The sequence below is a fragment of the Dasypus novemcinctus genome, chromosome 18, assembly GCF_030445035.2.
Source record: "Dasypus novemcinctus isolate mDasNov1 chromosome 18, mDasNov1.1.hap2, whole genome shotgun sequence".
In the NCBI taxonomy this organism is placed as follows: domain Eukaryota; kingdom Metazoa; phylum Chordata; class Mammalia; order Cingulata; family Dasypodidae; genus Dasypus; species Dasypus novemcinctus.
The window spans coordinates 32,440,595-32,458,616 of NC_080690.1; the positions used below are offsets into that span (position 1 = coordinate 32,440,595).

The following is an 18,022-nucleotide window of genomic DNA, read 5'->3' on the forward strand; positions in this document are numbered from 1 at the left end:
TCTTACAGTCAAGTATTTTGGATTCCATTCATTATAATGCAGTTATCTACTAGTGGTAGCCTATTATTCCATTAACCCTTTGCATAGGATTTGGAATGATTTCTTTTTTAATTTAATGTTTTTGCTTGTTTGTTTTTTTATGATTGGTAAAACATAGACATGGTTTCAAAGTCAAAGCTCTAAAACAAAGTACACTCAGAGAAGTCTTCCTTCCACCTCTGTCACGTCCACCTTGTTCTCCCCTCCTATAGGTAACCATTTTCATTATTTTTGGGGGGGTTATCTTTGCATTTAAAAATGCAAACGTATATTTGCATATATTATACTGTTTTGCACCTTGCTTTTTTCATTTCACCATATTCTAGAGCATATTCCACAGCATTAGAGAGCTTGTACAGTATTCCATTATATGGGTGTTCCATGAATATTCAATCAGTCTCCTGTTAGTGAATATTTGGATTGTTATGACTTTTTTTTTTAAATCACAAATAGCATTCCAGTGAATAGTGTTTTGCATCCATCATCTTTGCCATTATTTGGGATCACTAGACATTGGAATTGCTAGTTTTAAAGGGTAAATGAAAAATAACACAAAGGAAAAAAAAAGGAATAAATGCCTATGTAATTTTGTTAGGTATTGCAAAATGGGAATATTTGGTATAACCACTAGTAGTATGGATGCCTATTTCCCATAGCCTTGCTTATAGAGGATATGCCAATGTGAAAGGTGAGCTGTATCAGAGAAGTTTTAATCGAAGGGGTGTGGGTGATTTTAACCTAGGCCTATTTTTTAGTGAAGCTTGAGAGGTGGGCAAGAGTCCTGTTATTTGAAGCACCCTTTACTTCTCTTGAGCATCTTTTGAACGCTAGTGGTAAAATAAGTAGGTCCATACGTTTAGGAGTAGATATCTCTCGTTTTCCTTGGTCTCTTAATATTTTTCTTCTCTGTGGTCTGTTAATATTTTTCTTTCTTTCTTTCAGTGGATTTAAAACAACTCATTGTTCCTTGAATTGTAGTCCATGCATGAACCATTCTTACAAGTAAAATTTTTCTTAAATTTTGCCATAGTATTCTAATGTAGACTTTTATTTAGTACTGTGAATACCCTCATCTGTTTTGTTTTTGTGTGTGTGTTGTTCTTTTTCCAAAAATGTGAAAGAACATTTTTGTCAAATGACTGCTTTCACTTTTTAATGCCAAAAGTAATAGGGAGAAACTTTACACAGTATCAGTTCTTGTAGAGTTTGTGAATGCAAGGGTTCCCATAGTTTCATGAGGTAGTAGTAACACCCTAAGGTAGGAAGATGGGTTTTTCTATAAGATAAACATTTATCATATTTGAAGTTTATATTAGAAGGTAACAGCGTTTTTATGGGTCTGCTGAATCTTGTTCATGACAGTGTTTAGAACTTTTAACTGTATTTAATGAGTGCATTGTCCTTGACTGTGATATACTGAATTGGAGTAAACATTGCTATATATGTTTACTTTAACTTGTCTCAGATTAGGCATAATTTTTGAGAATGTAGGCAAGAATACAGGATGTTTCTTGAAATATTTTGAAATGTATTGACTGTACTGTACACAAGCTTTAGTTCAGAAATGTAAATTGGATTCTGTCGCGAAATCTGTAGCTAATGGACTCAGAAAATCCTAGTGGTGAATGACAGACACACAGGGGAGAGAGATACCACAGAAATTAGGCATATGTTCCAGGAAGTTTCCTTATAAGAAAATCAGATGTTATATGTATTTTGGGGAAAAGAAAGTGAGATTTTTTGCTTTTCTCTTTTTAGGAGTGTTTCTCAGGAGTTATCGGAAACCATCCTCACCATGGTAGCCAATTGTAGTAATGTTATGAACAAGGCCAGACAACCGCCACCTGGGGTTATGCCAAAAGGACGCCCTCCTAGTGCTAGTAGCTTAGATGCCATTTCTCCTGTTCAGGTAAATTAAAACTACAGTTGATACATTTGCTTTTGTTCATAGTCTTGGAATAGACTAAACTTCTTAATCATCATTAGTAATCTCTCAAAAGGAAAAACTGTCTGGTTTATTACATCCTAGATAACTGCATGAATAGTACCCACTTACATTTCAAAGGTCATCCATAAATAGCCATTGTAGTTAAGAATAGATTCTAATTATTAAATAGAAAATGATTATGAGAGCCAAATTAGAAAACAACTATATTAGGTAAATAGGGTTTCTTTTTAAACTAAGAATTACTTAGACTCAAGCTGTAAGCACTGCCTTTGAATCTAATATGTCTTGTTTGTAGCTTCTCAGCCAAGCAACAGTACTAGAGCATAAGGACTTGTTATAACTGGGGCTCCTCAGCTCTCAGCTGAACTGCAGTTTTAAAAATGAGGTGCATTTAAGATACTCCTCACATTGACCCCACCCCCTTCTTTCTGGGAGCAACATAACATACTCCTATTTTCAGCTACGTTGAATGATAGATTACGACTTAAGAAAGAGGCACTAGGTAGTTCTTCAGTGGCCACTTTATAAAAGGCATTTGGTTTATTTTCTCTCGCCAGGAAGGTGTGAAGCAGTGCCATAAACTAAAAAGTTTAGAAAGATATCACTTGGTAAATACGTTTTTTACAAAGTCTCTTGGTGACTGACATACACTGGTTTTGTTTGTTTAATTAGAACCCAGTCCCCAAAGTTCTCACATTTTGATCATTTTGGTTTTTTGGACTGGAAAATTTATTTCTGATTCCTAATGTTTTTATTGTGTTGAATATTACATAACTTGAGAGATTCTTTTTGCTTTAAAAAGGGACTAGAAAACTGCAAGGACCTAATGTAATAATTGCCCTTTTTCACTTAACTAGATGTTTAGTACTACTCCAGCTGCAGGGCAGTTTATCCAGTGTATTTTCTTGCAAGTTTTATAGCCTTCATTTTATGGCTCTCTAGTACTTTGTCAGGGGCTGAATGAGTCTTTAAACCTCTTCTGATTATGACAGTAAGAACAGTTACTGGCATAGTCAGTGTAATATGATGTAAGTATCACAGTTGTGTCAGGTGTTGCAATTTGCTTATAAATTGCTGTTGCAAAAGATTGCTTTACCTGTGTCGTCTGCCTTTGCTTACATATGTTTAATATATTTTTATAATGCTTTTCTTTAGATTGACCCCCTTGCTGGAATGGCATCTCTCAATATAGGTGGTTCAGCTGCCCCCCATACCCAGAGTATGCAGGGTTTTCCTCCAAATTTGGGTTCTGCCTTCAGTACCCCCCAATCACCAGCAAAAGCATTTCCACCACTTTCTACCCCAAATCAGACAACTGCATTCAGTGGTATTGGAGGACTTTCATCACAGCTTCCAGGTAAGTGTGGGGATGGAGTTCTGTAATTTTCCTTGTGCCTTATTGTATAATAAGGCCTTCAGAGCCATTGTGATAAAGATAACTGCTTAAATTAAATAGTGGGGAAGCACATGTGGCTCAACTGATAGAGCATCCGTCTACTGTATGAAGTGTCCAGGGTTCGATCCCCAGGGCCTCCTGACCCACGTGGTGGGCTGGCCCATGCACAGTACTGCTGCCATGCACCAGGAGTGCCATGCCATGCAGGGGTGTCCCCACGTGGGGGTCTCCCACATGCAGGGGGTGTGCCCTGCAGGGAGAGCTGCCCTGCATGGAAAAAGTGCAGCCCACCCAGGAACGGCGCTGCGCATGCGGAGAGCTGACACAGCAAGATGATGAGGCAGAGGGGAGACGTGGTGTCCCAGTGCTGCAAGGTGCAGGTGGACGCAGAGGAGCACACAGTGAATAGACAGAGCAGGCAGCAGGGGGAAAGGGGAGAGGAATAAATGAAATAAATCTTTAAAATAAAAAAATTAAATTTAATTAAAAAAATAAAATAGTGTATGCTTGCAAAAGCTCTTTCAACATACAAAGTTGGTAAGAGAAAAATATACAACTGTTACTTTTAGTTCAGTCTAACTGGAATAAAGAATTAGGATATTGATAGTTTAAAAATTGGCTTTTTAAAGTAAGGTTCCTGAGTCACTAGATGATAATATAAAGAGGAACAAGTATCTTAATCTCATATTTTAAAGGGCTTGGATCAAGAACTAACAGCTTTATGAATTATTTAAGATTAGTGTAATAAAGGCAGAAAATACCACACGTATCAGATTCAGGCCTGTGTTCTGCCTCATTGCCCTTCACCTACTTTGAAAATGATAGTAAATTCCTAGAACTTTTTAAATCTTTTCAGATATTTTGACTTTTAACTTTACACCGAAGTAAAGGTTACATTTTGGTGCTTGTAATCACTTACCTTAGCCATCTGTAAAAAAATCAATAGAGTATTAAGCTAGGTCCTGAAACCGAAGGACTGAAATGTTGTCATGACCTGCTTAACACTGCTGCTGTGTGTACCTAGCCTTGATGGTTAATTAATTTAAGTCAGAGTTACTGTCCTTATTAAGACCTTCCATAGTAAGATTCTGTTTGCTAGAGTTGAGGGGAATAAAGTCCTCGCTCATGACAAGATAGAAGCATTGAACCAGTTTTAGTCATTGAAAGGAGGAGGTCAGCCTCTCTTATTTTTGACTACCTTGCAATATAGTGGTGTGTACTTAAAGAATTTACACCTTAACAATTTTGCATATTAATAACAGCAAAAATATACAATAATAAAACAACTGTAAACTAAGAAATATTGGCATTTTCCATTTTTTACTCCTACTAGTTTAGATTCTTTATAAAATCAAATAGACATTAATGGAGTTAACAAAGACCCTGACTTTAAAATTAGAATTTATATCTGAGATGTGAATAAAATTAATTATATAAGTAATGATAAGTCTTTTGGCTGCCTTCGTTCTAACAAGTGGTCTTGGCACAGGCAGCCTGACTGGTTTAGGATCTGGAGCTCTTGGACTCCCTGCAGTGAATAACGACCCTTTTGTACAGAGGAAACTGGGCACCTCTGGACTGAACCAGCCTACATTCCAGCAGAGTAAGATGAAACCTTGTAAGTGGTAGTGTTGTCTGTGATTGTGAAGTGTGATTGATGCACCTAAAATTTTTTTTGATTGTGTGTCCTTTGTTTGTTGTCCCTAGATTATGATCATCATAAAGTAAGAAGGAGATACTTTGAGGAGAAAATAATACTTTTCAGTGATTTAAATATACATATATAAAACTTGAACTTAAACCAAACCTTTTTGTGGTGGTGTTTGGGATTTTTGTTGTGTTATGTCAGGAGCTGACAGGAGAAATTGAGAATTCTGTTTCAGCCTGGTAGTTGATAAAGTAGATAATTATGTTTTAATTTATTTTAAGGTTTTACCATGTAATAAATATGATATAACTTAAAACTGATTTTTAAAGTTCTGTCTCTGTTATTCCAAAGTAATTTCTTTATCCCAAAGTCAGAGACGTCATATTTATAAATTTGTAGGTATAATTATTTGACTTAAAAATTACCTTCTTGCCTTTGGGACTAACTATTCATGATACAGGTTTGAAAGTATACCAGTTTGAAAATGTTAGTGTGAAAGCCTTGTCTGAATGTTATGTTTTGTAGCATGCTTTGTGTTTATATTGGTCTGTCATGCACATGTACTAATAATTCTTATTATGTTAAATGTTATTTTTATTATAAAGTACAAAAAACATTAACTTTAATGAGGCTGTATTAAGGGTAAGTGCATTGAGTTTGAGACTAGTGAACTTCCATAGTAATTAAGTTCTGATGAAAAAAATATGTAAGGCAATTAATGCTAAAAATCTTTTCTGTCTAGCCCAGAGCATTTTCATGTTGAAACTTGAACATTTAATACTTTCTTCAATTTTTGTGTTTTTTTCCCCTAAAGATAAATTATATTGGTTTCTGGTTTTCTGTGTGTTTTATGAGGGAGTGTACAAAGGGCTTTAAATGCCTACTGGGTACTTTTCTGTTTCCAACAGCGGACTTGTCTCAGGTGTGGCCAGAGGCAAATCAGCACTTTAGTAAAGAGATTGATGATGAAGCAAACAGCTATTTCCAGCGAATATATAATCACCCACCACATCCAACCATGTCTGTTGATGAGGTGAGTGACTAGGGTGATGTTATTTATTCATGGTTTAGGCAAATTGCAAATTTATTTTTTAGGTTTTTAGAAATTCAGCTCAAAGCATTTTTGCTGTCTTTGAATTTCTTAAAACCTTACAATTGTCTCAAATTGAAGTCATTCAGGAAGCACGGATTATTAAATCTTTGTTCAAACAAGTTTTCTATTAACTTTGAGGAAGACTCTTACTCTAATAGTTTATGTGTGTTTTGTTTTGTTCTTGCTTTTTTCAGGTATTAGAAATGCTTCAGAGGTTTAAAGACTCTACTATAAAGAGGGAACGAGAAGTATTTAACTGTATGTTGAGGAACTTGTTTGAAGAATATCGTTTTTTCCCCCAGTACCCAGATAAAGAGCTACATATAACAGCCTGCCTATTTGGTGGGATAATTGAAAAAGGACTGGTTACTTACATGGCACTAGGTCTGGCCCTGCGGTATGTTCTTGAAGCTTTACGCAAACCTTTTGGATCCAAAATGTATTATTTCGGAATTGCTGCACTAGATAGATTTAAAAATAGGTGAGTAGAATTTTGACAGATTCATGGTTGTGTTACTACCACCACAATCAAGATTCTGTATATTTCTATCACCCCCAAGGAGTTTTCCTGTTCCCTTTGTCAATCCCTTTTCTCTGCCCCCAATCCCTGGCAGTCATGGATCTGATTTGTCCCTGTAGATTTACTTTTTCCTGAGGGTCATATGAATGGAATCATATGTAGCCTTTTGAGTCTGACTACTTTCACTTACCATGATACTTTTGAGATATCCATGTTACTGCATGTTCAGTAGTTATTTACTGGGTAGTAGTTCATTGTATGAATTAGCTACAAACTATTGGTCCATTCATCTCTTGATGAATATTTAGAGTTGTTTCTGCATAGCAGTTTTAATGAGACCTTGAAATCTAATTTTAAGCAAAAGCAATGTTTTCTAATATAATGGACTACAGTTTTTAAGTATTGTCCCCTCTATTACTGTGTTTTTCTTTTGGCATTCTCTTCAAATAAGGTGTTTGGTAAGTAGAATGTGGGGGAAATGGCCTTGACTAGCATATGGAAGAAAGTTTTTGTTAATAGTGCTGCTTCTGCTCTTATGTAAAATTGTGAATGAATGGTTTTGTTGGCAGATTGAAGGACTATCCCCAGTATTGTCAGCACTTGGCCTCTATCAATCACTTTATGCAATTTCCACATCATTTACAGGAGGTAAGTGCCTTCAGTATTTTTAAAAATCCTGTCTAGTAGTTTGAGGGTTTCTCTAATGGAAAGATTACTAATGTTTTTGAGTGTTTATCTTAGTATTATGTCATTAAGATTTCTTAATGATTCAGATACTTATTACTTATTGGTCAGTTTATATAGAAGAGCAGTACAGCGTTAAAGAAGTTTTCATTCTTGAATAAACTTTTTGGATCGGTTTTCTTTGATTTAATAGACATTTCTTTTCATGATTATTAAAAGAAATCATTTTAAAATTAATTATGTTTAAGAATAGCTGTCTTTACTGTTACTAAGGGAATCTTTATGCTTGTATTCATCTAAACCCTTCCTTATTCTAAAAAGAATTTGGAGTGGGAATCTGGGTATAATCAGTATAATTGTTCCGTTGCCTTAAATACTAATACAATTCAAAGCTATTATATACCTTAAGACTTAGATTGTTCCGTAATAGTACAGCTCCCTTACACCTTCTTAGATTCCTTTGAAGGAGCTAAAACGGCAGTTCCTTCAGGGAATGGACCTAGGGAATCTACATTTTTTCCATCTCTTTGGGTGATTATTATTGTTCTTGAAATTTGAGACCTGTTGTCATAGTGATAGATTTTAGACTGATTGGTAAACATTATTCAGACATTTGTCTTGCCTGTGGTCAAAATCCCCTTAAAAGAGAACAAGAAAGCTGCTTAATCTTTACTAGCCATATTTTATTTAAATAAATACAAAAAATATTTACACAGAGCAGACATATTTTATAAGGTCATATTTTAAGGACTCAAAGACCAGAATTTGAACCTACTTGAATTTCTCTTAAAATTTAATCAGTTGTTTTCTACCTCATCCTGCTGGGTAAGTAGGAATGGCATTTATTGTGATACTTAACCTAGGAGACTATAGAGTGGAAAGGAGTGTATTCATTCAGTGAGGGGGCTTGAGGGGAATATGCCAAAACCAACAGTACTGAAAACTATACAACAAAGCATAGATTTGAAAAACTAGAATGGGAGGCCACAGTCTTAACAGAATCAAATGTTCCAAAGAAGAGTACTTGAAATTCAGAGCTGGAAATAAAGAGCTTAGAAGACCAGAAAGCAAGAGATGTCATGGCGGGTGATCACAAAAAAACAAAACAAAACCGTGGTCCCCAATACCCATTGTAGCAAGGGAGCCAAGAAAAGGAAAGAGATCATTGTTTATCTTTCTATACTTAGTCAATTTAAGGGCTATACTTTCTTCAGAGATTGTCTTTACTATTTTAAAATGTCCTGTCTTTTATGAATTTATCATATGTGGAAGATTATTTTATTTTGCTAGGTAAGGACTATTGAAATAGCTTCAGGAACCCTATGTAATTCCTTATAATTTTGGCACATGAGAGTGAGGAGGGAGGCTTATTGGTCTATGAGTTTGGGGGGATGGTGGGTGTTTGGGAATCTGCCCTAGGAGCACCCTGTATCATTGTTAATTTACCCTAGAATATGACTTGGGTATGTATAGTGGTTTTGTTTGTTTTTGGTAATAATAGCTTTATTTAGCTTAAACTCACACTGCAATGTCTTGAGGCCTTGGTTTCTCACCTGTGCCCCTAAAATTCGGTTTATTATTTGTATTTTTAAGAATTTTACAGTTCTGGGGAGCGAATGTAGCTCAAAGGTTGAGTGCCTGCTTCCCATGTACAGGGCCTCAGGGTTCCGTCCCTGGTGCCTCTTAAAAACAACAAGCAAACAGATGAAAAAAAAAGCTCAGGGGAGCCCATGTGTCTCAGTGGTTGAGTACCAGATTCCCACTTAACAAGATCCCGGCTTTAGTACTTGGCCCCAGTACCTAAAAAAAAAAAAAGAAAAAGAATTTTAAAGTTCTCATTTATTAAGGGGTTTAAAGAAATTTATATGCAGATATTTGGGCCTGCTTTTTTTGGAAGTTGCTTTGCTCAACTAGTTCTTTTATAGATACTACAATGTACCAATATTTTTTTTCCTAAGAAGTCTGTGATATACACTTAATGTATTTGTACCAGGATGGTTCAAGGAGTGAGGGAGAGGAACCAAAAGATGAAGAGATGAAAACTATTTTTATGCTCTCAAAAGGGAGAGTTTAATTCATATCTTTGAATTTCTGGTTAAGAACTCTTTTAATGTGTTTCCCCTTCCCTATCCCTATAGTATATCGAATATGGACAGCAGTCTAGAGATCCTCCTGTGAAAATGCAGGGCTCTATCACAACCCCTGGAAGTATTGCACTGGCTCAGGCCCAGGCTCAGGCCCAGGTTCCAGCTAAAGCTCCTCTTGCTGGTCAGGTTAGCACTATGGTAACCACCTCAACAACCACCACTGTTGCTAAAACGGTTACAGTCACCAGGCCAACCGGAGTCAGCTTTAAGAAAGATGTGCCAGTAAGTAGGCCTTTTTTCCTTTTCTAGGACTTGCTTTTTTTGTTTTGTGTGTGTGTGTTTTGTTGTTGTATTTTATTTTATTTGAATTTTATTTTGAAAGAAGCTTTAGATTATATAATGTTACATTGAAAATATAGGAGAGTTCCCATTTACCCCACCCCCTACCCCTCCCACACTTTTCCCCATTAACAACGTCTTTCATTAGTGTGGCACATTTGTTACAATTGGTGGTGAACACATATTGAAGCATTGCTACTATGGTCTATAGTTTACTTTAAAGTTTTTATACTTTGCACTGCACAATTTTATAGGTTTTGACAAAATGTATAATGGCCTGTACCCATCACTGCAGTTTCATGCAGGAAAATTCCAATGTCCCCACAATGTCCCGTGTTAGATTGTTTTTTTCCCCCTCTCCCTCCCTTCAGAACATCTGGTGGCTACTGCTTTGTATCAATGGTACAGGTTCTTCCATTACTAGAAATAATAGGTCTATGTTAGTCCATGGTTGCATTCTCCTCTTATATTTGTTCATTCCTCTATCTTGAGAATTATGGAATGGTGATGCTCACTCTGTTTCTGATGTAGAGGGGGCTTAGATCCATGGGGCAGATGGATAGAACTGTATCGCTTGTGGTTGTAGATACTCTCTTTTTTTGCCATGGGTGTTGTCCCTCATCATCCTTTTGTTAGTTGTCCTGGGTGAGTCCAGTGAACTGGAAAGTAGGTGTTACAACCTATGCTGAGATTCGGGGTTCAATTGGCTTGTGAACAGACCGAAGATTTTAGTTTCTGGGACATATATTTAACAAGTATAGTGCTAATTATAGGTTCAAATGAAAAGGCAGAAGAGCAATATGTAGGGAAATTTTAAATGAGTCTAACTGTTAAATTGGGGAGCATATATTTCAAAGTAAGGCCTAGTGACAGGGTGCTGAATTCCTGAGATTGTTTGCCCAGCCTATACTGTCTAGGTGTCTCTAAAACCCCTCAGGAGCACCGCTGTGCTGTTTACTGTGGCAGTCAGTGGGATCCTCCTGAGATGTGCATAAGCATAACCTCTGGAATGACCTCCTGATTTTTTATTTTGTAATATATCCACTAGTGAGTGTGTATTTTAATTTTATTAGCATAATATATGCCTATCAGTATTTCTTCCTTTGTATCTCCATCTCCCATATTTCCCAGAGACAGTCACTATTAATAGTTCAAAACAGTCTTGCCCAGTACTTCCAATGCACAGTCATACCATGTGAGTTTTTTTTAATACTAAAGGAATTTGTATACATTTTGTTTGGGGATTTGTCAAGCATTTCAACTGGTTTGCTTTATGTACTTCGTTATTTTTTTAGCCATCTATTAATACTACAAATATAGATACATTACTTGTGGCCACAGATCAAACTGAGAGAATTGTGGAGCCCCCAGAAAATATCCAAGAAAAAATTGCTTTCATCTTCAACAATCTCTCACAGTCAAATATGACACAAAAGGTGAGCATGATATAATAGTTCCTAAATCACTACAAATGCTCTCTTTTCCCTAATGGGTTATGAAGATTTATTTTTGGAAGTCTGTCCTCTTTGTAATACTTTCAAAATAGAAGGAGTAAAGTCAAACTGAAGGGAATGTGGACAGTAAACATTGGTTGTGGTTTTTGTAGGTTATAAATAGCATGCATTTAAAATGTATTGTTTTGAGTGAGTTAGAGAAAGAAACTTCATCATCTCATGGCAGTGGAAGGTTTGATCTGCACTTTTAGTTGTAACTCATTTCTTCCTAGAGAACATTCAGAGCAGTAGGTGTCTTAAAAACCAAGATGGACCTTGTGAAAAGACATAAAGAGTGATGCATGGGAGCAGATGTGGCTCAAGTGGTTGAGTGTCCCCCTCCTGCATGGGAGGTCCTGGGTTTGGTTCCCAGTGCTTCCTGAAAAAAAAAAAACAAAACAAAAACAGTCAATAAGCAAAACAAACTAAAAAACCAACTTAGGGAAGCAGATGTGGCTCAGGGGTTGAGCACAGGCTTCCCATGTATGAGGTCCTGTGTTCAATCTCCAGCCCTTGGTATCTAAAAAAAAAAAAAGGCAGCACTTGCCTTCTAAGATTAAATGCTAAGGCAATACTTGGAAATACCAATTTTAGCCAGTAAAATTAGCTTAAACAAGTGAAATGCAGATACCATCTTTCACAATTCCAACATGCTTCATTGGAGGAAAACTTACACAAATTGACCCCTTTACTACTACCCGTTTTGGGAAGAGAACTTTGACTTACAGATGATTCCTACAGGTGGAAATTTAGAAAAAATTCTATTCAGTCTGTAACTGACAGATTATAGATTAATAACTTTCCTTTGTTCTTAAGGAGGATTCAGTAAGATAAGGGTAGGAGACTACATGTTTTCTAATTTTTTAGCTGACAGTGGCTGTAGATGTTTAAGTCTTTGTCATCCACAGTTTGAAAAGATGATTGACTATACCTACCACAGAATCGAACATACTGTATTTCAAAACATCTGATATCTTATGTGGTTGAAAGACATAGTTTAGTGCTTTAGCTAATTTTGCAAGGAGTCTACATGTATAATATGATTCCCAGAAACAACCTTATTTTATTATATTGTAATTCTATACTCTTCACATCCTATTGATTGACTTAGGTTGAAGAACTAAAGGAAACTGTGAAAGAAGAATTTATGCCTTGGGTTTCACAATATCTGGTGATGAAAAGAGTCAGTATTGAGCCAAACTTTCACAGCCTGTATTCAAATTTTCTTGACACACTGAAGAATCCTGAATTTAATAAGATGGTTCTGAATGAAACTTACAGAAACATTAAAGTAAGTTGTTGGTTCTTGTGTTTCCTTTCTCTTTGAATGTGGAAATATTTGGTAATATACGTAGATTTGGGGGTTTAGGGGTCTGTTTTTCCCCATATTTTGTTTTCTGTAATGTTGTTTTGCCTGTATCTTGCTATTTTTCCTTATGTGTTGTTTTTCCGTATATGTATATGTACTAGGTTTTTTCAAATATAGAACTAAGTTTAATGAATTTAATCTTATAGACATATCCTTTATTTTGAAAATAACAAAAATAATTACTCTTTTCATCATTCCATGTATGGTTTTATACCTTTACCACCCATTTTTCATATGCAATAGTATTACTTTGCATATTCTAAAAATACATGTATAGTATTACCTCTGTGTCTTTTTAACTTGCTTTTTGCCCTTCTGATTATTGCTTGTATATTCTCTTAACTCTAGTCCCTCTATTTTTTTAAGTAGATTTATAGAAACCCACTGTGAATATATTATATTTGATATTTAGGTTGTTGATAACTTTATTACAATGTTGCAGGTTATGTTTTCAATTGGGTCTTCTAGTACTCAAGTGTCAGATATCCCTAGACTCTAGACCTATTTTTAGAATTGCTATTGTCTAGGATTCTGAACAGTTTATTTTAAGGTCATACTGTTTCTATGAGCCTGATCCATAAAATTCAAGTATTTTAATCTCCAAACTGTGACTTATTTCTTAGGAGGAATAACTTTTAGAGAAAACAGTGTGAACCATCATAAGGTTGTGACAGTTCTTTCCTGAGGAACTTGGGACATTGGCTGGAAGCCAGCACTATATTTAAACCTATGGATGGGAATTTTCCCCATTCTTGGTTACGCTGTAGTGCAAAAGAATTCCTTGGCTCTTTCCATTGCACAGCTGACTATGTGCCATTCTGCTGTTGCTCTTTGGAGTTAAGGAACACAACTATATTCAGCTTTTATTATCTGATTTGATACCAAGGATGATTTGGATACATGAAATTTTCCAGGTACTCTGGAGCAAAATTTCAAGATCCTTTTTAAACAAAAAATTTAAATATAGCCATAAATAAGAGGTGTTACACAGCAGATGGATGTTTCTGTGCATGCGTGTGTGTGTTTGTGTGTGTGTATGCACCAAAGCACTCTCCTTTGATAGTTATGTCCCCCCTTAGGAAAGCAAGAAGTGGAGAATTATGAGAAATAATGTAAAGCAAATTCTTTTAATAAAATAGATTGGGTTTTCTTGAAGTATGAAAAGAAGTATGTAGGCAATATTATACCTGTTGTCTTAATTTTCTCTAGAGATGTTTAATGACCAGGATAATGCATAAGATTGTAAGAGGTGGCTTTGGTTACATTCTTCTATATTCCTGCTTCCTTGAAAGACTTAGAAGCATAGTTGTAGTTTGAATTGAATTTTGTCTTTAATAGATTTTAATTTAGGTGTCTTCGTCAAACTTAGCTAAAGTTTTCATAGTCTAATACCTGTCCATTGTAAAATACCTGACACTTTTAACTTATGTTTAGTTTTTTGAATTTTATGCCATGTCTTTGTATTACCTATTTCAAAAACTAAATGTAAAAACTTTTTAAAGATAAAAGGTGTTATTTTTGGGTAACCAACATAGACCTTTTAAAAATGATGTTACTGTTGAATAATATACTTTTAGGGCATGATCTCTCAGAACTGATGATTTGTTGGGTAGCATGCTTTTATCTTTAAAGTAGGATAATGGAATTCTCAAACTTTTAGTTGAGAATTTTCTTTTATAAGCACATTCTCATACTTTTAATCCTTCACTATTTTAGGTGCTCCTGACCTCTGATAAAGCTGCAGCCAATTTCTCAGATCGTTCTTTGCTGAAGAACTTGGGACATTGGCTAGGAATGATTACACTAGCTAAAAATAAACCCATCTTACACACTGTGAGTTTTGGCTAAAAGTTCATGTAAAATTTGAGAATGTTATGTCTAATTATGTCTAAAAGTCTTGACTTTTTTTCTAGGACTTGGATGTAAAGTCTTTGCTGCTAGAGGCGTATGTTAAAGGACAGCAAGAATTGCTCTATGTAGTGCCCTTTGTTGCCAAAGTCTTAGAGTCTAGTATTCGTAGTGTGGTGAGTAGATTTTAATACTTTATTGATGGCTAATTTGCAAGAGTTGGTTTGTTTCAGTACAAGGTCATGAGTTTATATCCTTAGTTCTTACGAACACAGACCTTGTTCAGTTATTCCCTTTTCCTCCATGGAACTTGGATTTCCAGTTTGTGAGCCTAGGTGAAATTAAAGGACTGATTGTAATGTGTGGCTTTCATTTTGGTGCTTTTTATGAACTACAATACAGATGGAAATGCTAAAGTATTTGTTATGGCCAGATAAATAGAAGTGCTTAACTGTTTTAAACAATCAATTAAAAGGTGATTTTGGGGCAGCTTAATATAGTAACTTTTCTTTAGGTTTTTAGACCACCAAACCCCTGGACTATGGCAATTATGAATGTATTAGCTGAGCTACATCAGGAACATGACTTAAAGGTAAATTTGTTGCTTCTTTAACCCTTGAAAAATTCTCTGCCTTCAAATTATTTAAATTTACAGTAAATGTGGGGAAGCACCACAACAGTTAGTTTTAGAATAGTGAATATTATGACTAAATCTAAAATTTTTCTCTGTCAATTCTAATCAAATATTGAAATTATGCAGTTAAACTTGAAGTTTGAGATCGAGGTTCTCTGCAAGAACCTTGCTTTAGACATCAATGAGCTAAAACCTGGAAACCTCCTAAAGGATAAAGATCGCTTAAAGAATTTAGATGAGCAGCTCTCTGCTCCAAAGAAAGATGTGAAGCAGCCAGAAGAACTTCCTCCCATCACAACCACAAGTAAGTGTGATAATTCCCTCTACTTACCAGAATGTTATCTGAAGTGGTACATCTCCATGTATATAGTAGGTTATAGTTGTTCATATAATGTGGTACTAAAACTAGTGTAACTTTCAGGTGAGCCTTTTAAATTATTAAGGAAAAGTTAGTGACTTAACAGGTTTTGTTCTTAATCCTAGTGGAATTCATTCTGACAATACATATGGTATACATACCTAAATGTGATTAGTCCACTGTTTTTCATATCCCAACTAGGCAGATTTTTTTTTTTTTTTTTTAGGTACTTGGTATTGGTACTCATATGTGGCAAGCTGGCACACAACTACTAAGCCACACTGGTTCCCCCAGAATTCTCTCTAAGTTATTTGAGGGTTCAGAAACCAATTACATGACATGGGGATGGGCAGACCACGTAGACCTATAAGGATATTAGAGTAGTTGAAGGGGATCAAGAGGACTGGAGGTGTGGGGTGGAGATGTATTGAACAATTGGCAGGTATGGCTCTAATACATCAGCTTTTCTTTCTATCCTAACCTTTAGTAGCTAAGAATCCCCAAGTAAAACCAGGGGACAATATAGGTTGAAAATCGATTTTTGTAATATAGAATAATTTCACAAGGCCTACGACTGCCCATGTGGCATGACCCCTCATTGATTTCTTTGCTCTGGACCACTACCACAGACATAGTTTTTCATTCTTTGTTCTAATATCAGTTCTATAATACCAGAATTTCCCTTGTGATCATTCAAGGTGGGAAATACGTAGCCTGAGATACCACCCCCAACCTGCTCCAGTATTAGTCTAGTTTACATTAGATAATGACCATAGATATCCAGTTAATTTTTTAGTAAAGCCAAGAAATGCCCTCATTTCAGCTCATTTTACCACTTTACATCTAGCAACTTCTACAACACCAGCTACCAGCACCACCTGTACAGCCACGGTTCCACCACAGCCACAGTACAGCTACCATGACATCAATGTCTATTCTCTCGCCGGCCTGGCACCACACATTACTCTAAACCCAACAGTAAGTAAACACCACCATGTTCTCCAAGTTTGTGATACGATGAACTGCTTACTCTTTAAACTGTTTCTCTTTACTCTTTCCTGTGGATTTTGTTGCAGAGAGCAGGGATCAGGTATTGCTATGTAATACAGTTGGGAGTGTTTTCCTCTTTAAAAGTAGTCACTGTGACTAAACTTCATTTATATTGGTTCCTCATATCCAGATAGCAGACAGCTTCAGTGGACATTTTAAAATGCTCATTATTTGAAGCAGTAATATTTTTTGTAAGAAGCCTTTTTTCCATAAACTTGATTTTTTTTTGCATTTTGCAAAGCCAATAGAGAAACTGTTTTCTTTAAGGAGGACTTGAGCCATAAATGTGAACGTAACAGGTCATGTATTTATGAACAGGTAATGCATCTGGTAAAGAACAGTTTATCCATTGAATGTGGAATTTTTTTTTTTAAATGAAGGACATCCGTCATTCTGTATCTCACAGATTATTATACTGAGTACTTTTCCTTCTCATTATTATTTTAAGTAGAAATTAGCAGGTATTGGTTAAACCTTGAATTAATTCCAAAGTCATGAGTGGGGTGGGGTGGTGCTCCTGATAGAAACAGGTTGTCTTACTTAAGCTGTTGATTTGACTTGTTTTTCCCCACTTAGATTCCCTTGTTTCAGGCCCATCCACAGTTGAAGCAGTGTGTGCGACAAGCAATAGAACGAGCTGTCCAGGAGTTAGTCCATCCTGTGGTGGATCGTTCAATTAAGATTGCTATGACTACTTGTGAGCAGATAGTCAGGAAGGATTTTGCTCTGGATTCTGAGGAATCTCGAATGCGTATAGCAGCTCATCACATGATGCGGAACTTGACAGCTGGAATGGCCATGATTACTTGCAGGGAACCTTTACTCATGAGCATATCTACCAATCTGAAAAACAGTTTTGCCTCAGCCCTACGAGTAAGTTATTTCCTTGCTAGTGTAAAATTTACTAGTGTTTTTCTGTTAGATCTTTTCTTTGCCTGTAGCAGTGGACATTACCATTCATTCTATTAGGTTGGTGCAAAATGAATTGCGGTTTCGGACAGTAAATTTTAAATCATAACTGAGCTCAAGTACATCTTTATTATTCAAAATAGGAACTGTTAAAATCAACACATTTTTGCCAGTGAGAAATAAGTTTGTTCCTGTTGTGTAAAAATCCATGCTTTGGGATTCGACAAACTCTTGGAAAGCATCTTCTGCATCCTCCTGGGTTTGGAAGTGTTTTCCCTGTAAAAAGTGTTGAGATGCTTGAAGAAGTGGTAGTCAGTTGGAGAGAGAAAGGTTAGGTGAATATGGTAGATGAGGCAAAATTTCGTAAGCTCAATTCGTTCAAGTTTTTGAAGCGTTGGTTGTATGACATGAGAATTGGGCTCTTTCTGCTGACCAGTGCCAGCTGCAGGCATTGCAGTTTTTGGTGCATCTCATCGATTTGCTGAGCATACTTCTCAGATGTATTGGGTTTCACCGGGATTCACGAAGCTGTAGTGGAACAGACTGACAGCAGACCACGAAACAGTGACCATGACCTTTTTGGTGTGGGCTTGGCTTTGGGAAGTGC

General features: G+C 36.1%; 2 protein-coding genes and 2 non-coding genes across 8 annotated transcripts in view; 3 read left to right on the top strand and 1 right to left on the bottom strand.

Moving 5' to 3' along the window:
* The window catches only part of CNOT1 (CCR4-NOT transcription complex subunit 1), a 135,957-nt gene that overhangs the window by 92,248 nt on the left and 25,687 nt on the right, over positions 1-18,022 (top strand). For 2 of the 4 annotated variants that reach the window (XM_058279908.1, XM_058279906.2), the window contains exons 17-31: positions 1,798-1,948; positions 3,143-3,344; positions 4,873-5,001; positions 5,940-6,064; positions 6,319-6,605; positions 7,214-7,292; positions 9,467-9,697; positions 11,050-11,190; positions 12,359-12,538; positions 14,333-14,449; positions 14,530-14,640; positions 14,979-15,056; positions 15,225-15,402; positions 16,304-16,434; positions 17,083-17,379. In XM_058279908.1, the coding sequence (XP_058135891.1) occupies positions 1,798-1,948; positions 3,143-3,344; positions 4,873-5,001; positions 5,940-6,064; positions 6,319-6,605; positions 7,214-7,292; positions 9,467-9,697; positions 11,050-11,190; positions 12,359-12,538; positions 14,333-14,449; positions 14,530-14,640; positions 14,979-15,056; positions 15,225-15,402; positions 16,304-16,434; positions 17,083-17,379 (2,437 nt within the window). The remainder of the gene's footprint in view (positions 1-1,797; positions 1,949-3,142; positions 3,345-4,872; positions 5,002-5,939; positions 6,065-6,318; positions 6,606-7,213; positions 7,293-9,466; positions 9,698-11,049; positions 11,191-12,358; positions 12,539-14,332; positions 14,450-14,529; positions 14,641-14,978; positions 15,057-15,224; positions 15,403-16,303; positions 16,435-17,082; positions 17,380-18,022) is intronic. The other 2 variants (XM_058279909.2, XM_058279907.2) reach the window with 1 other exon arrangement.
* On the top strand, positions 2,246-2,380 carry LOC111761768 (small nucleolar RNA SNORA50). The gene has a single exon (XR_002795032.1). It is a non-coding gene; the product is annotated as a small nucleolar RNA SNORA50 (small nucleolar RNA).
* SETD6 (SET domain containing 6, protein lysine methyltransferase) overlaps positions 9,046-18,022 on the bottom strand; it is a 39,112-nt gene continuing 30,135 nt past the window's right edge. The window contains exons 9-10 of one of the 2 annotated variants that reach the window (XM_058279911.2): positions 11,523-11,626; positions 9,046-9,128 (exon numbers count right to left, since the gene is read on the bottom strand). In XM_058279911.2, the coding sequence (XP_058135894.1) occupies positions 11,567-11,626 (60 nt within the window). In that variant the 3' untranslated portion in view covers positions 9,046-9,128; positions 11,523-11,566. Of the gene's footprint in view, positions 9,129-10,943; positions 11,627-18,022 lie in introns of those variants that run through there. The other variant, XM_058279910.2, reaches the window with a different exon arrangement.
* LOC111761767 (small nucleolar RNA SNORA46) lies at positions 13,328-13,466 on the top strand. The gene has a single exon (XR_002795031.1). It is a non-coding gene; the product is annotated as a small nucleolar RNA SNORA46 (small nucleolar RNA).